At 46.0% G+C, this 25,364-nt stretch overlaps 1 protein-coding gene across 2 annotated transcripts in view; it reads right to left on the bottom strand.

Moving 5' to 3' along the window:
• The window catches only part of ano8 (anoctamin 8), a 49,739-nt gene that overhangs the window by 17,742 nt on the left and 6,633 nt on the right, over nt 1-25,364 (bottom strand). Inside the window, exons 2-14 of one of the 2 annotated variants that reach the window (XM_062959203.1) lie at nt 23,553-23,663; nt 21,082-21,214; nt 17,615-17,753; nt 17,420-17,516; nt 16,105-16,221; nt 15,141-15,268; nt 13,503-13,664; nt 10,066-10,218; nt 7,779-7,905; nt 7,475-7,530; nt 5,564-5,638; nt 5,261-5,404; nt 200-949 (exon numbers count right to left, since the gene is read on the bottom strand). In XM_062959203.1, coding sequence (XP_062815273.1) covers nt 200-949; nt 5,261-5,404; nt 5,564-5,638; nt 7,475-7,530; nt 7,779-7,905; nt 10,066-10,218; nt 13,503-13,664; nt 15,141-15,268; nt 16,105-16,221; nt 17,420-17,516; nt 17,615-17,753; nt 21,082-21,214; nt 23,553-23,663 — 2,192 coding nt within the window. The remainder of the gene's footprint in view (nt 1-199; nt 950-5,260; nt 5,405-5,563; nt 5,639-7,474; nt 7,531-7,778; nt 7,906-10,065; nt 10,219-13,502; nt 13,665-15,140; nt 15,269-16,104; nt 16,222-17,419; nt 17,517-17,614; nt 17,754-21,081; nt 21,215-23,552; nt 23,664-25,364) is intronic. The other variant, XM_062959204.1, reaches the window with a different exon arrangement.

Raw genomic sequence — 25,364 nt, 5'->3', positions numbered from 1 at the left:
TAGGGCTGCTCTTTGCAAGGGATGATGGGATCCAGAGTAGCAGGATATGAATGCTGCTCTTTGCATAACCTTCCGTAACTTTTCGAGCTCATTTCCTCGAAGCTTCTAAACCAGGCACGGGGTGTTTACATTACAAAACAACACGTTTTGGACCGCAACTCCCACAATTCCTAGCAGGAGTTGGAGTGGTCAGGCTCACCTCGTACTTCTTCATGCAGCTCTCCACCTCGGCCTGGGCCAGCTGCGTGGTGAAGCTCTCGGCCGGCGGGTCGATCCACGAGGACCGGGCGCTCCTCCGCCGTTGCCGCCGCTCGCCGTCCTCCTCTTCCTCGTCCCCTTCCTCCTCCTCCTCCTCGCTCCCCACGGGGTTCCGGGCCCCCCGGCGCCTCCGCGGCCGCAGGACCACCGCCTCCATCATCAGGCCCTTGAGGGGGCTACCCGGAACCCCGCCGCCGCCGGCGGACTCTTCCTCGTCGTCGTCGTCGTCGCCCAGCTCGAAGACGGAGGCGGGGTCCATGCCCTTCTCCACCATGGTGGGGCTGCCCTCCTCGATGAAGCTGGGCTCCTCGCCCCCCAGCTTCCGCTCGGCCTTCTCGATGAAGCTCACCTTCTTCAGCTTCAGGCCGCAGTCCAGGAGGCTCTCGTCCTCCGAGTCCGAGTCCTTCTGCCCCTCCTCGTCCTCCTCGTCCTCCTCCTCGGGGGCCCCGCAGCCGCCGTTCAGGCATTTCTTCTCCCCGTCGGCCGGCCCCCTCGCCCCGGCCTCGGCCTTCGCGGGGCGGCACCGGGGTCCCCCCCACTTCTGGGCCAGCAGCTTCAGGAGGGTCTGGGCCGCCTCCCGGAAGTGCTGCGGACTCAGGTCGCCCCGCTTGAACTTGGAGTAGAGGTGGGGCTGGGAGACCTCCTTGACGTTCTGCAGGAACTGGCGGGTGATCAGGAGCGTGGCCAGCATCTGCGGGGGGAACACAACACGTAGAGGACGAGAGTGCCCGGGGTGGAGGACCAATCACCCCGGGGACCTCTCCAATCCCACAACCCCAGGAGACACACACATCCTAGTGTTCGAGAGGCCCCGGGGTGGAGGACCAATCACCCCGGGGACCTCTCCAATCCCACAACCCCAGGAGACACACACATCCTAGAGGACCAACCACCCAGATTCCCTCTCCAATCCCACAACCCCAGGAGACTCACACATCCTAATGTTCGAGAGGCCCCAGGGTGGAGGACCAATCACCCCGGGGACCTCTCCAATCCCACAACCCCAGGAGACACACACATCCTAGAGGACCAACCACCCAGATTCCCTCTCCAATCCCACAACCCCAGGAGACACACACATCCTAATGTTCGAGAGGCCCCAGGGTGGAGGACCAATCACCCCGGGGACCTCTCCAATCCCACAACCCCAGGAGACACACACATCCTAGAGGACCAACCACCCAGATTCCCTCTCCAATCCCACAACCCCAGGAGACACACACATCCTAATGTTCGAGAGGCCCCAGGGTGGAGGACCAATCACCCCGGGGACCTCTCCAATCCCACAACCCCAGGAGACACACACATCCTAGAGGACCAACCACCCCGAGTCCCTCTCCAATCCCACAACCCTAGGAGACACACACATCCTAGTGTTCGAGAGGCCCGGGGTGGAGGACCAACCACCCCGAGTTCCTCTCCAATCCCACAACCCCAGGAGACACACACATCCTCATGTTCAAGAGGCCCGGGGTGGAGGACCAACCACCCCAGGGACCTCTCCCATCCCACAACCCCAGGAGACACACACATCCTAGAGGACCAACCACCCCGAGTCCCTCTCCAATCCCACAACCCCAGGAGACACACACATCCTCATGTTCAAGAGGCCCGGGGTGGAGGACCAACCACCCCAGGGACCTCTCCCATCCCACAACCCCAGGAGACATACACATCCTAGTGTTCGAGAGATCCCGGGGTGGGGGACCAACCACCTCGGGGACCTCTCCAATCCCACAACCCCAGGAGACACACACATCCTAGTGTTCGAGAGGCCCCAGGGTGGAGGACCAATCACCCCAGGGACCTCTCCCATCCCACAACCCCAGGAGACACACACATCCTAGAGGACCAACCACCCCGAGTCCCTCTCCAATCCCACAACCCCAGGAGACAAACACATCCTAGTGTTCGAGAGGCCCCAGGGTGGAGGACCAATCACCCCGGGGACCTCTCCAATCCCACAACCCCAGGAGACACACACATCCTAGAGGACCAACCACCCAGAGTCCATCTCCAATCCCACAACCCCAGGAGACACACACATCCTAGTGTTCGAGAGGCCCCGGGGTGGAGGACCAATCACCCCGGGGACCTCTCCAATCCCACATCCTCGTGTTCGAGGCACATAAAGTCCGGCTGTTGTAGCCTGGTCGGAGACACACACATCCTAGTGTTCAAGAGGCCCCGGGGTGGAGGACCAACCACCCCGGGGACCTCTCGAATCCCATATCTTCGTGTTCGAGGCACATAAGGCCCGGCGGTTGTGGCCTGGTCGGATTCTGAGTGTTCAGACTGAAGGAAATGTGGGAGATGAATGTCTGAGACTGGAATTAAGTCCACAAGGGAAGATTTGCTCGTGACTTTGAGATAAGGATCGGGAAGGCAGGTGCAGGAGAAACAATCTCATGTGAGGGTTTCTGGCTTTTATTATTATTATTATTATTATTATTATTATTATTATTATTATTATTACTATGACATGGAGGGAAAGTGGGATGCCAAATGCAATCGCCAACAAACAGATGGACGCTAACTTTTGGGGTACATAAGGGCTGGCGTGGAGGGAAAGCGGGGCACCAACTACAATACCAGTAGACATGGATCTACTTCCACTGAGGTGTTAAACACAAATGTATTCATCTCCACTGAGGTGTAAAGCAGACATGGATCTACTTCCACTGAGGTGTTAAATACACATGCATCCACCTCCACTGTGGTGTTACACATACATATCCACCTCCACTGAGGTGTTAAACACATACGTATCCACCTCCACTGAGGTGTAAAGCAGACATGGATCTACTTCCACTGAGGTGTTAAATACACATGCATCCACCTCCACTGTGGTGCTAAACAGACACACCTCCACCTCCACTGAGGTGTTAGATACGCATCCACCTCCACTGAGGTGTTACACATACATATCCACCTCCACTGAGGTGTTAAACACATACGTATCCACCTCCACTGAGGTGTAAAGCAGACATGGATCTACTTCCACTGAGGTGTTAAATACACATGCATCCACCTCCACTGTGGTGCTAAACAGACACACCTCCACCTCCACTGAGGTGTTACACATACATATCCACCTCCACTGAGGTGTTAAACACATACGTATCCACCTCCACTGAGTAGACATGGATCTACTTCCACTGAGGTGTTAAATACACATGCATCCACCTCCACTGTGGTGCTAAACAGACACACCTCCACCTCCACTGAGGTGTTACACATACATATCCACCTCCACTGAGGTGCTAAACACATACGTATCTACCTCCACTGAGGTGCTAAACACATACGTATCCACCTCCACTGAGTAGACATGGATCTACTTCCACTGAGGTGTTAAATACACATGCATCCACCTCCACTGTGGTGCTAAACAGACACACCTCCACCTCCACTGAGGTGTTACACATACATATCCACCTCCACTGAGGTGCTAAACACATATGTATCTACCTCCACTGAGGTGCTAAACACATACGTATCCACCTCCACTGAGTAGACATGGATCTACTTCCACTGAGGTGTTAAATACACATGCATCCACCTCCACTGTGGTGCTAAACAGACACACCTCCACCTCCACTGAGGTGTTACACATACATATCCACCTCCACTGAGGTGCTAAACACATACGTATCTACCTCCACTGAGGTGCTAAACACATACGTATCCACCTCCACTGAGTAGACATGGATCTACTTCCACTGAGGTGTTAAATACACATGCATCCACCTCCACTGTGGTGCTAAACAGACACACCTCCACCTCCACTGAGGTGTTACACATACATATCCACCTCCACTGAGGTGCTAAACACATATGTATCTACCTCCACTGAGGTGCTAAACACATACGTATCCACCTCCACTGAGTAGACATGGATCTACTTCCACTGAGGTGTTAAATACACATGCATCCACCTCCACTGTGGTGCTAAACAGACACACCTCCACCTCCACTGAGGTGTTACACATACATATCCACCTCCACTGAGGTGCTAAACACATACGTATCTACCTCCACTGAGGTGCTAAACACATACGTATCCACCTCCACTGAGTAGACATGGATCTACTTCCACTGAGGTGTTAAATACACATGCATCCACCTTCACTGTGGTGCTAAACAGACACACCTCCACCTCCACTGAGGTGTTACACATACATATCCACCTCCACTGAGGTGTTAAACACATACGTATCTACCTCCACTGAGGTGTTAAACACATACGTATCCACCTCCACTGAGGTGTAAAGCAGACATGGATCTACTTCCACTGAAGTGTTAAATACACATGCATCCACCTCCACCGTGGTGCTAAACAGACACACCTCCACCTCCACTGAGATGTTAGATATGCATCCACCTCCACTGAGGTGTTACACATACATATCCACCTCCACTGAGGTGTTAAACACATACGTATCTACCTCCACTGAGGTGTAAAGCAGACATGGATCTACTTCCACTGAGGTGTTAAATACACATGCATCCATCTACACTGTGGTGCTAAACAGACACACCTCCACCTCCACTGAGGTGTTACACATACATATCCACCTCCACTGAGGTGTTAAACACATACGTATCCACCTCCACTGAGGTGTAAAGCAGACATGGATCTACTTCCACTGAGGTGTTAAATACACATGCATCCACCTCCACTGTGGTGCTAAACAGACACACCTCCACCTCCACTGAGGTGTTACACATACATATCCACCTCCACTGAGGTGTTAAACACATACGTATCCACCTCCACTGAGGTGTTAAACACATACGTATCCACCTCCACTGAGGTGTAAAGCAGACATGGATCTACTTCCACTGAAGTGTTAAATACACATGCATCCACCTCCACTGTGGTGCGAAACAGACACACCTCCACCTCCACTGAGGTGTGAAGCAGCTACGCATCCACCTCAGATTGGGAAAGGGAACCCGTTTCACTCCCCAGCCCATCGTCCCCAAGGCTCCTTCCTACTTTGCCCTCTGCCCGCCGCCAAGAGAAGCCCAGCCAGCGCTGAAAGGAAATGAAGGAGAGGCGGAACCGGAGGAAAACGGAGGGGAGGACGGCGTCTTTGAGCTGACGCACCAGGCTTTGGAAGAGGGAGAAGATGACCAGGAGCTGAGGATGGGGAAGCGGATGGAGGGAAGGAAGGAAGGAGGGAATGGAAAAGAGAGACGGGCGGACAGAAAGAAAAAGAAAGGGACAAATTAAAAGAAATCAAACTGAAACAGAAATAAAAGAGAGTGGATGACGGAGCCCAGCGTCCCCGAGCATTACCTCCTTCAGCCGCTCCATGTCCTTGAGGTAGAATCCAATGTAGAAAAGACTTAGGTAGGAATTTACAAACTGGAACTGTTTGGAGGCAAAAGAAGGGAAGAAACGGTGAGGAAAAGCACGTCTAATAATAATAATAATAATAATAATAATAATAATAATAATAATAATACCATAATAAACAGTGTTGGAAGAGACCCCTTGGGCCATCTAGTCCAACCCGCTTCTGCCTTTGTGCACCAAAACATAATCAAAGCACTCCTGACAGATGGTCACACAATAGTGGTAGTAATAATAATAATAATAATAATAATATAATAAAAATAATAATAATAATACTAATAATGATAATAATAAAATACCATAATAAACAGTGTTGGAAGAGACCCCTTGGGCCATCTAGTCCAACCCCCTTCTGCCTTTGTGCACCAAAACATAATCAAAGCACTCCTGACAGATGGTCACACAATAGTGGTAGTAATAATAATAATAATAATAATAATAATAATAATAATAAAATACCATAATAAACAGTGTTGGAAGAGACCCCTTGGGCCATCTAGTCCAACCCCCTTCTGCCTTTGTGCACCAAAACATAATCAAAGCACTCCTGACAGATGGTCACACAATAGTAGTGGTAATAATAAAAATAAAATAATAATAATGATAATAATGATAATAATTACTTTTTACTTGCAGAGGACTCTTGCAAGTAAAACAAGCAGTCAAAGAAGAACATGCCCTGGCAGAAGATGTAAAGCAAAGTGAAGAACCTGCTTTGATTGAAGTCAAAAATCAGAAACTCCTCAAAGCACAGCAGACAAAAAACCAGTACAAGAAAACCGCACTACAAACTAGAGCAGAATCAGTACAAGAAAACCGCACTACAAACTAGAGCAGAATCAGTACAAGAAAACCGCACTACAAACTAGAGCAGAATCAGTACAAGAAAACCGCACTACAAACTAGAGCAGAATCAGTACAAGAAAACCGCACTACAAACTAGAGCAGAATCAGTACAAGAAAACCGCACTACAAACTAGAGCAGAATCAGTACAAGAAAACCGCACTACAAACTAGAGCAGAATCAGTACAAGAAAACCGCACTACAAACTAGAGCAGAATCAGTACAAGAAAACCGCACTACAAACTAGAGCAGAATCAGTACAAGAAAACCGCACTACAAACTAGAGCAGAATCAGTACAAGAAAGCCGCACTACAAACTAGAGCAGAATCAGTACAAGAAAGCCGCACTACAAACTAGAGCAGAATCAGTACAAGAAAGCCGCACTACAAACTAGAGCAGAATCAGTACAAGAAAACCGCACTACAAACTAGAGCAGAATCAGTACAAGAAAACCGCACTACAAACTAGAGCTGACAGCTGGCACAACAAAACATGGCATGGAAAGTTCCTTGACAAAATGGAAGGAAAAGCTGATAAGGAGAAGACCTGGCTCTGGCTCACGAATGGGACCCTGAAGAAGGAGACAGAAGGCCTGATCCTTGCAGCCCAGGAGCAAGACATCAGGACAAAGGCCATTCAGGCCAAGATCGAAAAATCAGCTGATGACCCAAAATGCAGACTGTGCAAGGAAACCGACGAAACCATGGATCATATCCTCAGCTGCTGTAAGAAAATCGCACAGACAGACTACAAACAGAGGCACAACTATGTGGCCCAAATGATTCATTGAAAATAAACGCAATGGCACACAACCAGTGCCAAAACAACAAATGATAAATCAAACCCAAGAGTAAAACAAAAAAAATAAAAAAAATATAAACTCAATAAAAATGATAGAATTGGCAGGATACATATGGTAAAAAGGGTTCAGACTAGATGACCTCTGGGGATCCCCTTATCACTGGGAAAAAAATATCTTCCTCTATTGTTTTGTTTTTTTCCTTACCAAGACCATTTTAATGATGAGGTTTTTTTCGTAGGCACTCTGCAACCGGTAATTTTCTGCAAAATAAAGAGAAGGGGGGAAACCGTGATGATGGAGACTACAACTCCCATCATCCAAAAATGTTTACCCGCTTGTATGTTTCCCATCCCGCTCAAACTTTCTGAACCCATAAGCTAAAATTGTATTTGGCTTTTCCGTCGCAGCCTAACGTTGCCGGCTCACGTTTACGAATACAACCTCCTGATCCTCTATGACAAAGCCCAGCATCCCCTGTCCTATTTGGAGGCCTTAGCGTGGTACGGACCCATGTCGTTCAACCAGTAAGCGATCTTCTTGTAGATCTCGTCGCAGGCCGTGACGATGACGGCGAGGGCGATTTTGGGCAAGAAGCGGACAATGCGGGGCAGCTCCTTGATGCTCAGCACAAATTCCTGGCCGGAAAGAAAAGAGAAGGTGAGTATATATACACACATGCATCCACCTCCACTGAGGTGTAAAGCAGACATACAACCACCTCCACTGAGGGGTTAGCAGACATACAACCACCTCCACTGAGTGTGAAGTAGACACACATCCACCTCCACTGAGGGGTTAAGCAGACATACAACCACATCAACTGAGGTGTAAAGCAGACATACAACCACCTCCACTGAGGTGTGAAGTAGACATGCAACCACCTCCACTGAGGGGTTAAGCAGACATACAACCACCTCCACTGAGGTGTGACGTAGACATACAACCACCTCCACTGAGGTGTGAAGTAGACATGCAACCACCTCCACTGAGGGGTTAAGCAGACATACAACCACCTCCACTGAGGTGTGACGTAGACATACAACCACCTCCACTGAGGTGTGAAGTAGACATACAACCACCTCCACTGAGGGGTTAGCAGACATACAACCACCTCCACTGAGGGGTTAAGCAGACATACAACCACCTCCACTGAGGGGTTAGCAGACATACAACCACCTCCACTGAGGGGTTAGCAGACATACAACCACCTCCACTGAGGTGTAAAGCAGACATACAACCACCTCCACTGAGGGGTTAAGCAGACATACAACCACCTCCACTGAGGGGTTAAGCAGACATACAACCACCTCCACTGAGGGGTTAAGCAGACATACAACCACCTCCACTGAGGGGTTAAGCAGACATACAACCACCTCCACTGAGGTGTAAAGCAGACATACAACCACCTCCACTGAGGTGTAAAGCAGACATACAACCACATCCACTGGGGGGTTAAGCAGACATACAACCACCTCCACTGAGGTGTAAAGCAGACACACATCCGCCTCCACTGAGGTGTAAAGCAGACACACATCCACCTCCACTGAGGTGTAAAGCAGACACACATCCACCTCCACTGAGGGGTTAAGCAGACACACAACCACCTCCACTGAGGTGTGACGTAGACATACAACCACCTCCACTGAGGGGTTAAGCAGACATACAACCACCTCCACTGAGGTGTGACGTAGACATACAACCACCTCCACTGAGGTGTAAAGCAGACACACATCCGCCTCCACTGAGGTGTAAAGCAGACACACATCTACCTCCTCTGGGGTGTAAAGCAAACACACATCTGCCTCCACTGAGGTGTAAAGCAGACACGCATCCACCTCCACTGAGGTGTAAAGCAGACACGCATCCGCCTCCACTGAGGTGTAAAGCAGACACAGATCCACCTCCACTGAGGTGTAAAGCAGACACACATCCGCCTCCACTGAGGGGTTAAGCAGACATACAACCACCTCCACTGAGTGTGAAGTAGACACACATCCACCTCCACTGAGGGGTTAAGCAGACATACAACCACATCAACTGAGGTGTAAAGCAGACATACAACCACCTCCACTGAGGTGTGAAGTAGACATGCAACCACCTCCACTGAGGGGTTAAGCAGACATACAACCACCTCCACTGAGGTGTGACGTAGACATACAACCACCTCCACTGAGGTGTAAAGCAGACACACATCTGCCTCCACTGAGGTGTAAAGCAGACACACATCCACCTCCACTGAGGGGTTAAGCAGACATACAACCACCTCCACTGAGGGGTTAAGCAGGCATACAACCACCTCCACTGAGGTGTAAAGCAGACATACAACCACCTCCACTGAGGTGTGAAGTAGACATGCAACCACCTCCACTGAGGGGTTAAGCAGACATACAACCACCTCCACTGAGGTGTGAAGTAGACATGCAACCACCTCCACTGAGGGGTTAAGCAGACATACAACCACCTCCACTGAGGTGTGAAGTAGACACGCAACCACCTCCACTGAGGTGTTAAGCAGACTGACTACTAAGTGAGTCCTGAGTCTGAACATGTTCAGTACAATTGCAGGTTTATACCCCCTTCCACTCCACAGAGGTCCAGTCAAACTGGCAAATCAACTGAGGTATTAAGCAGACACGCATCCACCTCCACTGGGGTTTTAAGCAGTCACAAATCCACATAGAGTACTGGTTAGCAAATATATAAATTAACAAATAAATAGTCAAAGTCTTTGGAGGTTGCTATTTCTAACCGTATCCGGCCCGGGGCTCATTGTTTTGAGGACCCCCGAAGCTCACCTGCAACTCGAAGCAGCCCAACATGGCGAGGAAGACGAAGGAGAGGCAGACGGCGCAGATGGGGAGGCTCACCAGGCACTGGAAGGCCATGCGCTTCCACGGCGGGTAGTAAAGCTCCTCCGCATTCGTCACTGGGCTGACCCGCTTCACGCCCTTCGGGGGACAAAACGGGGGTCTCAGCCATAGAATCACCATCCACCTCCACTGAGGTGTATAGCAGATATGCATCCACCTCCACTGAGTTGTATAGTAGACATGCATCCACCTCCACTGAGTTGTATAGTAGACATGCATCCACCTCCACTGAGTTGTACAGCAGACATGCATCCACTTCCACTGAGGTGTAAAGCAGACACGCACTTCCACTAAGGTGTAAAGCAGACATGAATCCACCTCCACTGAGTTGTACAGCAGACATGCATCCACCTCCACTGAGTTGTATAGTAGACATGCATCCACCTCCACTGAGTTGTATAGTAGACATGCATCCACCTCCACTGAGTTGTATAGTAGACATGCATCCACCTCCACTGAGTTGTATAGTAGACATGCATCCACCTCCACTGAGTTGTACAGCAGACATGCATCCACTTCCACTGAGGTGTAAAGCAGACACGCACTTCCACTAAGGTGTAAAGCAGACATGAATCCACCTCCACTGAGTTGTACAGCAGACATGCATCCACCTCCACTGAGTTGTATAGTAGACATGCATCCACCTCCACTGAGTTGTATAGTAGACATGCATCCACCTCCACTGAGTTGTATAGTAGACATGCATCCACCTCCAGAGTTGTACAGCAGACATGCATCCACTTCCACTGAGGTGTAAAGCAGACACGCACTTCCACTAAGGTGTAAAGCAGACATGAATCCACCTCCACTGAGTTGTATAGCAGACATGCATCCACCTCCACTGAGTTGTATAGTAGACATGCATCCACCTCCACTGAGTTGTATAGTAGACATGCATCCACCTCCACTGAGTTGTATAGTAGACATGCATCCACCTCCACTGAGTTGTACAGCAGACATGCATCCACCTCCACTGAGTTGTATAGTAGACATGCATCCACCTCCACTGAGTTGTATAGTAGACATGCATCCACCTCCACTGAGTTGTATAGTAGACATGCATCCACCTCCACTGAGTTGTACAGCAGACATGCATCCACTTCCACTGAGGTGTAAAGCAGACACGCACTTCCACTAAGGTGTAAAGCAGACATGAATCCACCTCCACTGAGTTGTATAGCAGACATGCATCCACCTCCACTGAGTTGTATAGTAGCCATGCATCCACCTCCACTGAGTTGTATAGTAGACATGCATCCACCTCCACTGAGTTGTATAGTAGCCATGCATCCACCTCCACTGAGTTGTACAGCAGACATGCATCCACCTCCACTGAGTTGTATAGTAGACATGCATCCACCTCCACTGAGTTGTATAGTAGACATGCATCCACCTCCACTGAGTTGTATAGTAGACATGCATCCACCTCCACTGAGTTGTACAGCAGACATGCATCCACCTCCACTGAGTTGTATAGTAGACATGCATCCACCTCCACTGAGTTGTGTAGTAGACATGCATCCACCTCCACTGAGTTGTATAGTAGACATGCATCCACCTCCACTGAGTTGTATAGTAGACATGCATCCACCTCCACTGAGTTGTACAGCAGACATGCATCCACCTCCACTGAGTTGTATAGTAGACATGCATCCACCTCCACTGAGTTGTGTAGTAGACATGCATCCACCTCCACTGAGTTGTATAGTAGACATGCATCCACCTCCACTGAGTTGTACAGCAGACATGCATCCACCTCCACTGAGTTGTATAGTAGACATGCATCCACCTCCACTGAGTTGTATAGTAGACATGCATCCACCTCCACTGAGTTGTATAGTAGACATGCATCCACCTCCACTGAGTTGTATAGTAGACATGCATCCACCTCCACTGAGTTGTATAGTAGACATGCATCCACCTCCACTGAGTTGTATAGTAGACATGCATCCACCTCCACTGAGTTGTATAGTAGACATGCATCCACCTCCACTGAGTTGTATAGTAGACATGCATCCACCTCCACTGAGTTGTATAGTAGACATGCATCCACCTCCACTGAGTTGTACAGCAGACATGCATCCACCTCCACTGAGTTGTATAGTAGACATGCATCCACCTCCACTGAGTTGTGTAGTAGACATGCATCCACCTCCACTGAGTTGTATAGTAGACATGCATCCACCTCCACTGAGTTGTACAGCAGACATGCATCCACCTCCACTGAGTTGTGTAGTAGACATGCATCCACCTCCACTGAGTTGTATAGTAGACATGCATCCACCTCCACTGAGTTGTATAGTAGACATGCATCCACCTCCACTGAGTTGTGTAGTAGACATGCATCCACCTCCACTGAGTTGTGTAGTAGACATGCATCCACCTCCACTGAGTTGTACAGCAGACATGCATCCACCTCCACTGAGTTGTGTAGTAGACATGCATCCACCTCCACTGAGTTGTACAGCAGACATGCATCCACCTCCACTGAGTTGTGTAGTAGATATGCATCCACCTCCACTGAGTTGTATAGTAGACATGCATCCACCTCCACTGAGTTGTATAGTAGACATGCATCCACCTCCACTGAGTTGTGTAGTAGACATGCATCCACCTCCACTGAGTTGTACAGCAGACATGCATCCACCTCCACTGAGTTGTGTAGTAGACATGCATCCACCTCCACTGAGTTGTATAGTAGACATGCATCCACCTCCACTGAGTTGTACAGCAGACACGCACTTCCACTAAGGTGTAAAGCAGACATGAATCCACCTCCACTGAGTTGTACAGCAGACATGCATCCACCTCCACTGAGCTGTACAGCAGACATGCATCCACTTCCACTGAGGTGTTTAGCAGACACACATCCACCTCCACTGAGGTGTAAGGCAGACATGAATCCACCTCCACTGAGTTGTACAGCAGACATGCATCCACCTCCACTGAGCTGTACAGCAGACACACATCCACTTCCACTGAGGTGTTTAGCAGACACACATCCACCTCCACTGAGGTGTAAGGCAGACATGGCTCCACCTCCACCAAGGTGTAAAGCAGACACGAATCCCACCTCCACTGAGGTGTAAGGCAGACACGCATCCACCTCCACTGAGTTGTAGAACAGACACACATCCACCTCCACTGAGTTGTAGAACAGACACACATCCACCTCCACTGAGTTGTAGAACAGACACACATCCACCTCCACTGAGTTGTAGAACAGACACGCATCCACCTCCACTGAGTTGTACAGCAGACACACATCCACCTCCACTGAGTTGTACAGCAGACACGCATCCACCTTGGAGGTTCTTCAAGGGCCACCCAAACCCTCCTGACAGATGGCCAGCCCCACTGACCCGGAACTGCGGCCGTGGCTCCTCGATAGACTCCGCCGGAGTGTCCAGCGTCCCCCACTTGTAGGCGAACTCGGCCCCCCGGCGCTTCCACTCCTCCAGGAACAGCGTGGACCAGACGACGTTGAAGAGGGCGAAGACCACGCAGGAGATGTCCCGGCTGGTCTGCGCGGCAGTGGGGAGACCGAGAGTTATGCAACGCAAGAGGAAAATAATTTGCATCTAATTGTGGGGAGCGGGACTGGGTTGGGTGGCCTCTGGGGGTGGAATCTCCTTTCCCGCCAGTGGAATCCATTGTCGTTTGTGACCGGACGTGTCCGGTTATCAAGCCCTAAAAAGCGTGGGAGAGCCACCAAACCAACTCTTGCACATTTCTGCAACGCGGCGCAATAATCTGAGTTAACAAGAGGAAAAGCCCGCCGGCAAAGAGGCACGTCGAGCATGAAAAAACGGCCGGAAGAATTAAACCGCCGTGAAGAGCTCGTCTTTGTCTTCCCTTTGTTTATAATGGGTATCGACACTACGAGGCAGAAAACGCACTTAACAACATTCAAAGGGAACAAAAACAGAAGAACAGGGACACTTCCTGCACAATCGGAGGAGGGGAGTGTTCTGCCACTTCACCTAGCAACGCAAGGTCATGTCACTTAAAAACAGAGGGCCACTTCACCTAACAGAGGATTACTTCATCCAGCACCAGAGGGCCACTTCACCTAGCAACAGAGGATTACTTCATCCAGCACCAGAGGGCCACTTCACCTAGCAACAGAGGATTACTTCATCCAGCACCAGAGGGCCACTTCACCTAGCAACAGAGGATTACTTCATCCAGCACCAGAGGGCCACTTCACCTAACAACAGAGGATTACTTCATCCAGCACCAGAGGGCCACTTCTCCTAACAACAGAGGATTACTTCATCCAGCACCAGAAGGCCACTTCACCTAACAACAGAGGATTACTTCATCCAGCACTAGAAGGCCACTTCACCTAACAACAGAGGATTACTTCATCCAGCACCAGAAGGCCACTTCACCTAACAGATGATTATTTCATCCAGCACTAGAGGGCCACTTCACCTAGCAACAGAGGACTACCTCATCCAGTACCAGAGGGCCACTTCACCCAATACAAAGGGCCACTTTGCCTAGCGCAAGAGGGCCATTCCACCTAGCACCAGACTGACACTTTGCCTAGCACCAGGACACCTCACCTAGCACGAGGGCCACTTCACCTAGCAGCATAGGGCCACTTCGCCTAGCAGCATAGGGCGACTCCACCTAACACCAGAGGGCCACATAGCAACATAGGGCCACTCCACCTCACTCAAGAGGGCCACTCCACCTAACACTGGAGGGCCACAAAGCAACGTGAGGCTACTCCACCTAACACCAGCAACATAGGGAATCCTTGCCTAACGCTAGAAGGCCACTTCACCTAGCAACATAAGGCCACTCCAACTAACACCTGAGGGCCACTTTGGCTAGCAGCACAGGGCCACTCCACCTAGGAACATAGGGCCAACTTGCCTAATGCCTCCTGTCAACAGACTTTGTGGAACAAACAGGCAGACAAACATATCTACATACTTCTGATAAGATAAATGGATGGATTCCCATTTTGTTGTCTCTCTTTCTCTCACCTGATCGTTCTCGGTGAAGGCATAGAGGAGGGAGCCGAAGACGGCCGGGTAGATCATGGCAGACGTGTAGAAGCCCAGCCAGGCAAAGTACATGGCGATCTTCACGCCAAAGTAGTCACAGATTTCGTCTGCAAGAGAGGAGAGGAAAGGGAAATACACAGAAGTCCTTCAATAATAATAATACTATCAATAATAATAATAATAATAATAATAATAATAATAATACCGACGAAACCATGGATCATATCCTCAGCTGCTGTAAGAAAATTGCACAGACAGACTACAAACAGAGGCAGAACTCTGTGGCCCAAATGATTCATTGGAACTTCTGCCTCAAGTCCCACCTCCCAGCAGCAAAGAACTGGTGGGATCACAAACCTGCAAAAGTATTGGGAAATGGGCACGCAAAGATACTGTGGGACTTCCGAATCCAGACTGACAAAGTTCTGGAACACAACACACCAGACATCACAGTTGTGGAAAAGAAAAAGGTTTGGATCATGGATGTTGCCATCCCAGGTGACAGTCGCATTGATGAAAAACAACAGGAAAAACTCAGCCGCTCTCAGGACCTCAAGATTGAACTTCAAAGACTCTGGCAGAAACCAGTGCAGGTGGTCCCAGTGGTGATGGGCACATCAAAACATCTCAGCCGGCATTTGGAAACAATAGACATTGACAAAATTACGATCTGCCAGCTGCAAAAGGCCACCCTGCTGGGATCTGCGCGCATTGTCCGAAAATACATCGCACAGTCCTAGACACTTGGGAAGTGTTCGACTTGTGATTTTGTGATATGAAATCCAGCAGATCTATCTTGCTTGCTGTGTCATAATAAAATAATAATAATAATAATAATAATAATAATAATAATAATAATTTATTCTTCTTCTGCCTGTGCTAGAGACACTTAAGTGCACAGTTTTCGTACTACAACTCCCAGGATCTCCGGCCGCTGACTCACCCAAAGGCTGGGGTTCGCAAATGGCTTGTACCCACGACTTCATCAGCCGGTTGAGGATCCGTTGCTCGTGGACGGGGAAGACTTGCTGGAGGATGCCGCGAGCAGCCAGTTCTGGGACTGCGAAGAGGGAGAAGGGTCAGGAAGGTGTCTCTGGATGTAGGTGAACTACAAAGGTCAGTCCCCTCCAAACCCCTCCAGTATGTTGAGCTGGTCATGGCAGTTCTGTGTGCCAAGTTTGGTCCCGGTCTATTGTCAGTACCCCAACCCGCTCCAGGATGTTCAGTTGTCGATCAATTCCTTTCTATTTGCTGTGCCCGATAAAAAGGGTAGGAAAGGGTTATGGGAGAGGTACCATAAAAAGGGTAGGAAAGGGTTAGGGGAGAGGTACCATAAAAGAATAGGAAAGGGTTAAGGGAGGGAGCATAAAAGGGCAGGAAAGGATAAAGTGAGAGACACCATAAAAAGGGTAGGAAAGGGTTAAGGGAGAGGCCGCATAAAAGGGACAGGAAAGGGTTAAGGGAGAGATACCATAAAAAAGTAGGAAAGGGTTAAAGAAGAGGCACCAATAAAAAGGGTAGGAAAAGGTTAAGAGAGACACACCATAAAAGGGTAGGAAAAGGTTAAGGGAGAGGCACAATTAAACAGGGTAGGAAAGGGTTGAGGGGTACCATAAAAAGAGTAGGAAAGAGTTAAGGGGGAGACACCATTCGAAAAAGGGTAGGAAAGGGTTAAGGGAGACACACCATAAAAGGGTAAGAAAGGGTTAAGGGAGAGGCACCATTAAACAGGGTAGGAAAGGGTTGAGGGAGAGGTACCATAAAAGGGGTAGGAAAGGGTCAAGGGCGCGGCACCATAAAAGGGGGAGAGAAGGGTTAAGGGAGAGGCACAAAAATAGGGTAGGAAAGGGTTAAGGGAGAGGCACAATAAAATAGGTAGGAAAGGGTTAAGGGAGAGGCACAATAAAATAGGTAGGAAAGGGTTAAGGGAGAGGCACAAAAATAGGGTAGGAAAGGGTTAAGGGAGAGGCACAATAAAATAGGTAGGAAAGGGTTAAGGGAGAGGCACAATAAAATAGGTAGGAAAGGGTTAAGGGAGAGCTCTGGCTGGCGATTTCAATCCCAGGGCAGGCAACAGTGTGCTACAGATAGGTAGGTCCCAACTTTACGAGGTCAACACCATGGTTTACATTGGTGGATCGGGCTATTCTAGATGTCAAAAATGCACTAGACAACTTACACTGGCAGAAAAAAAATCCCAAGCCGGCACTAATGGGATCTCGCCACCCTCCACCCCAGAGGCCCTGATCCCTACTCACTGATGGGCTGCCCTTCCAAGAAATGGAGGTTGTGCAGGCTCTCCCCTTGTTTGGCTCGCAGGTTCTCCAGCCAATACCTGATAATATTCTGGCGTTCCTGCGCAAGAAAGAACAATAACAACAACAATAAACTTTCATGGGACGGAGGCAGCTTTGGTCGCCTTGGTGGAGGAGTGTGTCCCGGCTAGTTCTCACCTGAGAAGTGAAAAAATACAGCTCGTTCTCGATGTTCTCGTAGATGTAATCCTCCTCGCACGAGAAGCTGCGCATGCCTCCCCCGAATTCGGGCTTCACCGGCTTCCGTAGACCGATTTCGTCGGCCCCTCGGAGCAAACTGAGGAGACAAGACCGGACATTAAGAAGGAGCAAATCACCCCCAAAAAGACACATCCTCATTTGATTCAGTCCAAGATCCAATCAAAATAGAAATAATGAATGTAAATGGGTTCAACGCTCCCAATAAATGGCTCGTCCCCATTTGATTCAGTCCAGGATCCAACTGGAATAGAAATATTAATGTAAATGGGTTCAACGCTCCCAATAAGTGGCTCATCCCCATTTGATTCAGTCCAAGATCCAATCAGAATAGAAATAATGAATGTAAATGGGTTCAACGCTCCCAATAAATGGCTCGTCCCCATTTGATTCAGTCCAGGATCCAATTGGAATAGAAATGTCAGAAATATTAATGTAAATGGGTTCAACGTTCCCAATAAATGGCTCGTCCCCATTTGATTCAGTCCAGGATCCAATTGGAATAGAAATGTCAGAAATATTAATGTAAATGGGTTCAACGTTCCCAATAAATGGCTCGTCCCCATTTGATTCAGTCCAAGACCCAACTGGAATAGAAATATGAGAAATATTAATGTAAATGGGTTCAACGCTCCCAATAAATGGCTCGTCCCCATTTGATTCAGTCCAAGACCCAACTGGAATAGAAATATGAGAAATATTAATGTAAATGGGTTCAACGCTCCCAATAAATGGCTCGTCCCCATTTGATTCAGTCCAAGACCCAACTGGAATAGAAATATGAGAAATATTAATGTAAATGGGTTCAACGCTCCCAATAAATGGCTCGTCCCCATTTGATTCAGTCCAAGACCCAACTGGAATAGAAATATGAGAAATATTAATGTAAATGGGTTCAACGTTCCCAATAAATGGCTCGTCCCCATTTGATTCAGTCCAAGACCCAACTGGAATAGAAATATGAGAAATATTAATGTAAATGGGTTCAACGCTCCCAATAAATGGCTCGTCCCCATTTGATTCAGTCCAAGACCCAACTGGAATAGAAATATGAGAAATATTAATGTAAATGGGTTCAACGCTCCCAATAAATGGCTCGTCCCCATTTGATTCAGTCCAAGACCCAACTGGAATAGAAATATGAGAAATATTAATGTAAATGGGTTCAACGCTCCCAATAAATGGCTCGTCCCCATTTGATTCAGTCCAAGACCCAACTGGAATAGAAATATGAGAAATATTAATGTAAATGGGTTCAACGTTCCCAATAAATGGCTCGTCCCCATTTGATTCAGTCCAAGACCCAACTGGAATAGAAATATGAGAAATATTAATGTAAATGGGTTCAACGCTCCCAATAAATGGCTCGTCCCCATTTGATTCAGTCCAAGACCCAACTGGAATAGAAATATGAGAAATATTAATGTAAATGGGTTCAACGCTCCCAATAAATGGCTCGTCCCCATTTGATTCAGTCCAAGACCCAACTGGAATAGAAATATGAGAAATATTAATGTAAATGGGTTCAACGTTCCCAATAAATGGCTCGTCCCCATTTGATTCAGTCCAAGACCCAACTGGAATAGAAATATGAGAAATATTAATGTAAATGGGTTCAACGCTCCCAATAAATGGCTCGTCCCCATTTGATTCAGTCCAAGATCCAACTGGAATAGAAATATGAGAAATATTAATGTAAATGGGTTCAACGCTCCCAATAAATGGCTTGTCCGCATTTGATTCAGTCCAAGATCCAACTGGAATAGAAATATGAGAAATATTAATGTAAATGGGTTCAACGCTCCCAATAAATGGCTTGTCCGCATTTGATTCAGTCCAAGATCCAACTGGAATAGAAATATGAGAAATATTAATGTAAATGGGTTCAACGCTCCCAATAAATGGCTCGTCCTCATTTGATTCAGTCCAAGATCCAACTGGAATAGAAATATGAGAAATATTAATGTAAATGGGTTCAACGCTCCCAATAAATGGCTTGTCCGCATTTGATTCAGTCCGAGATCCAACTGGAATAGAAATATCAGAAATATTAATGTAAATGGGTTCAATGCTCCCAATAAATGGCTCGTCCTCATTTGATTCAGTCCGAGATCCAACTGGAATAGAAATATCAGAAATATTAATGTAAATGGGTTCAACGCTCCCAATAAATGGCTCATCCCCATTTGATTCAGTCCAAGACTCAACTGGAATAGAAATATCAGAAATATTAATGTAAATGGGTTCAACGCTCCCAATAAATGGCTCATCCCCATTTGATTCAGTCCAAGACTCAACTGGAATAGAAATATCAGAAATATTAATGTAAATGGGTTCAACGCTCCCAATAAATTGCTCGTCCCCATTTGATTCAGTCCAAGATCCTACTGGATAGGTATGTCCAAAAAATCATTTTGAATCTTACATCGGATTTATATCGGATTGTTCTCGCTTTTTGAGACGCATTCCAAGACGTTGTCTCACAGCACAACCGGCAATGTTATTTGAACCATCGTTGGCCCATTCTCTAATTGTCTCTTAATGTTTTGTTATTTTTTTCCGTATTATTAAAAAAATTATCTAGCTTTCAATTTTGTTAAGAATAGTTCTTGCTGGATCATAGCATACCTTTGCGGAATCAATAGTCTATTTCATTAAGAAGGCTTGTGGGATCACATAGCCAGAAACACCATTGATTTCCAGAGTTCTTGCTTACAAATATAGCAAGGGAGTTTATAGTTTTCAAAGTATCTTTGCACTCCTTGCCAGGGCATTGCTTGGCATGGTCACTGGTCCAGTGTATTATAAAAAGGTATTAAAATTCGCCAAAAATCATAGGAGTCAGGAAACGTTCTGCAATTTGTTGAGCTAAGAGTGTTGAATGTGTTCTCCCACTGGACCAAATTTGATGAGGATGGCTCAAGAAATGAGGGCGGGAGAGCCCTGTAAATGCCCCCCCCCCGGTTCCTATTTTTGGCGATTGCCATTTTAGATACATTTAGAATCATTACGAATTTTCGGAAATATCCTAAATTTTTGGGTGAAAAATTCTGAAATACTTTCTATATCGAAGCGCCAGCGCCCCCTACTTTAGAAACGAGAATTGAAACATTTTTTTCATCGATTGGACATGCCTACAACTGGAATAGAAATATTAGAAATATTAATGTAAATGGGTTCAACGCTCCCAATAAATGGCTCGTCCCCATTTGATTCAGTCCGAAATCCAACTGGAATAGAAATATTAGCAATATTAGCAATATTAATGTAAATGGGTTCAACGCTCCCAATAAATGGCTCGTCTGCATTTGATTCAATCCGAGATTCAATTTAGATCTGTTTGCAGCCAAGGAAGGAAGCTGAGGACCAAAGGAGGCAGAGGAGGGAGAAACCGGGACATTGTTTACCTCTCGTATGTGGCCGTGACGAAGAAGGCGTAGACCCGCGTGTGCTTGTGGTGCCGGATCTGGATGATGAGCTCGGGGATGCCCAGGCGGACGTGGTTGAGCAGCCACAGCAGCGTGTGGTCGTCCGTGGTGTCTGGCGGGGGGAGAGAAGTGGCCGGGAAAGTGATAACCATAACAATAATAATAATAATAATAATAATAATAATAATGTAACCTGTCTTGAGAAGTGGGAAATGCGCAATAATAGTAATAGCTCCAGCAGCAATAATAATAATAATAATAATAATGTAACCTGCCTTGAGAGGTGGATAAGAAAGAATAATAATAATATAATCTGCCTTGAGAGGTGGATAAGAAAGAATAATAATAATAACAATAATAATAATATTGTAACCTGCCTTGAGAGGTGGATAAGAAATAATAATAACAACAATAATAATATTAATAACATAACCTGCCTTGAGAGGTGGATAAGAAAGAATAATAATAATAACAATAATAATAATATTGTAACCTGCCTTGAGAGGTGGATAAGAAATAATAATAACAACAATAATAATATTAATAACATAACCTGCCTTGAGAGGTGGATAAGAAAGAATAATAATAATAACAATAATAATAATATTGTAACCTGCCTTGAGAGGTGGATAAGAAATAATAATAACAACAATAATAATATTAATAACATAACCTGCCTTGAGAGGTGGATAAGAAAGAATAATAATAACAATAACAATAATAATAATATTGTAACCTGCCTTGAGAGGTGGATAAGAAATAATAATAATAACAACAATAATAATAATATTAATAACATAACCTGCCTTGAGAGGTGGATAAGAAAGAATAATAATAACAATAACAATAATAATGATATTGTAACCTGCCTTGAGAGGTGGATAAGAAATAATAATAACAATAACAATAATAATATTAATAACATAACCTGCCTTGAGAGGTGGATAAGAAAGAATAATAATAACAATAATAATAATAATAATAACATTGTAACCTGCCTTGAGAGGTGGATAAGAAAGAATAATAACAACAACAACAATAATAATAATAATAATAATATAACCTGCATTGAGCCTTGAGAGGTGGATAAGTAATAATAATAATAATAATAATAATAATAATAATAATAATAATAATAATGTAAACTGCATTGAGCCTTGAGAGGTGGATAAGTAATAATAATAATAATAATAATAATAATGTAACGTGCATTGAGCCTTGAGAGGTGGATAAGTAATAATAATAATAATAATAATAATAATAATAATGTAAACTGCATTGAGCCTTGAGAGGTGGATAAGTAATAATAATAATAATAATAATGTAAACTACATTGAGCCTAAAGAGGAGGATAAGTAATAATAATAATAATAATAATAATGTAAACTGTATTGAGCCTTGAGAGGTGGATAAGTAATAACAATAATAATAATATAACCTGCATTGAGCCTTGAGAGGTGGATAATAATAATAATAATAATGTAAACTGCATTGAGCCTTGAGAGGTGGATAAGTAATAATAATAATAATAATAATGTAAACTGTATTGAGCCTTGAGAGGTGGATAAGTAATAACAATAATAATAATATAACCTGCATTGAGCCTTGAGAGGTGGATAATAATAATAATAATAATAATAATAATAATAATAATAATAATGTAAACTGCATTGAGCCTTGAGAGGTGGATAAGTAATAATAATAATAATAATAATAATAATAATAATAATAATAATAATAATAATAATGTAAACTGTATTGAGCCTTGAGAGGTGGATAAGTAATAACAATAATAATAATATAACCTGCATTGAGCCTTGAGAGGTGGATAATAATAATAATAATAATAATAATAATAATAATAATAATGTAAACTGCATTGAGCCTTGAGAGGTGGATAAGTAATAATAATAATAATAATAATAATGTAACGTGCATTGAGCCTTGAGAGGTGGATAAGTAATAATAATAATAATAATAATGTAAACTACATTGAGCCTAAAGAGCAGGATAATAATAATAATAATAATAATAATAATAATAATAATGTAACCTGCACTGAGCCTTGAGAGGTGGATAAGTAATAATAGTAATAATAATAATAATAATAATGTAAACTGTATTGACCCTTGAGAGGTGGATAATAATAATAATAATAATAATAATAATAATATTGTAACCTGCATTGAGCCTTGAAAGGTGGATAATAATAATAATAATAATAATAATAATAATAATAATAATGTAACCTGCATTGAGCCTTGAGAGGTGGATAATAATAATAATAATAACAATAATAATGATGATGTAGTCCCATTGGGGTCAGAACTGGACTCCAAAAATGACCAAAAGCAGAACAGAGCGGGACCACGACTCCCAAGCACAATACATTGAGGCCTCAATCTAGATTCTGGAATGGGGTTGGGCTTTTCCGCCGCCGCGGCACGCACCTGGCAGCGTCATGAGCACGTCGCAGTTCTCCGTGGGCACCGTTTTCATCCAGGATTTGTGGGACATGATGTAGCGCCCGGCCTGGAGCAGACGCTTCCCGAAGAGTTTGTCTGCGGAGAGACAAGATGAAAATGAATTTGCATGACCCCACCCACTGCCTCTCCCTTAACCCTTTCCTATTCTCTTCTATGGCACACAGCAAACATATGGGGACAATTTCATCCTAGATTGTCTGTGTTTCCTCCACCACAGATGTCCCAGTGTTCCTTACTCTCCACTGGTGTGGAATTTGCATGACCCCGCCCCTTGCTTCTCCCTTAACCCTTTCCTATTCTTTTATATGGCACACAGCAAACATATGGGGAAAATTTCCTCCTAGACTGTCTGTTTCTTCCACCACAGACGTCCCAGTGTTCCTACCTCTCTCAATTGGTGTGGAATTTGCATGACCCTGCCCACTGCCTCTCCCTTAACCCTTTCCTATTATTTCCTATGGCACACAGCAAATATATAGGGACAATTTCCTCCTAGATTTAAAGTTTTTTACCACCACAGAGATCCCAGTCTTCCTTACTCTCCACTGGTGTGGAATTTGCATGACCCTGCCCACTGCCTCTCCCTTAACCCTTTCCTATTCTTTTCTATGGCAGAGCAAACATATGGGGACCATTTCCTCCTAGATTGTTTGTGTTTCCTCCACCACAGAAGTCCTGGTGTTCCTGACTCTCCACTGGTGTGGAATTTGCATGACCCCGCCCACTGCCTCTCCCTTAACCCTTTCCTATTTCTTTCTACAGCACACAGCAAACATATGGGGACCATTTCCTCCTAGATTTTCTGTTTCTTCCACCACAGACGTCCCAGTGTTCCTTTCTCTCCACTGGTGTGGTATTTGCATTTCCCCGCCCACTGCCTCTCCCTTAACCCTTTCCTATTCTTTTCTATGGCACACAGCAAACATATGGGGACCATTTCCTCCTAGATTTTCTGTTTCTTCCACCACAGACGTCCCAGTGTTCCTTTCTCTCCACTGGTGTGGTATTTGCATTTCCCCGCCCACTGCCTCTCCCTTAACCCTTTCCTATTCTTTTCTATGGCACACAGCAAACATATGGGGACCATTTCCTCCTAGATTTTCTGTTTCTTCCACCACAGACGTCCCAGTGTTCCTTTCTCTCCACTGGTGTGGTATTTGCATTTCCCCGCCCACTGCCTCTCCCTTAACCCTTTCCTATTCTTTTCTATGGCACACAGCAAACATATGGGGATACCACCGATGGATCTGGACCAAACTTGGCACACAGAATACCCTGACTAACCCAACCTCCTGGAGGGGTTTGAGGGGACTGGCCCACCATAGTGGGAGTTGTAGTTCACCCTACAGCCAGGGAGGACACTCTACCCCATCCATGATGCATCCAGAGCAATCTGGCCAAACAGAACACACTTGGATGGAGTTTTTCACTCTATAGGAACTCCCTCAGACAACAAACCACGTCGTCGCGTGATAAAAAAAATGCAGTTGGACCGGAATGATAAAGGGCAGGGCATGGGTGTGGATGAAAAGACACAATCAAAGCACTCCCGAAAGATGGCCATCCAGCCTCATTACAAAAATCTCCAGAGAAGGAGACTCTACTATATTCCCAGGCAGTTTTGAGTTGGGAGGGACCCCAAAGGGCATCTAGTCCAACTCCCTTCCACCAGGAAGAAAACACAGTTCAAGCCCTCCCAACAGATGGCCATCCCGCCTCTTATTGAGACCCTTAGAGAGCATTCCCAGCCCACATATTAGTAATTTTTTTTTGCCA

This window comes from Anolis carolinensis, unplaced genomic scaffold (assembly GCF_035594765.1).
Source record: "Anolis carolinensis isolate JA03-04 unplaced genomic scaffold, rAnoCar3.1.pri scaffold_7, whole genome shotgun sequence".
NCBI classification, from domain to species: Eukaryota; Metazoa; Chordata; class Lepidosauria; order Squamata; family Dactyloidae; genus Anolis; species Anolis carolinensis.
This window is presented reverse-complemented; position numbering and strand designations above follow the sequence as displayed.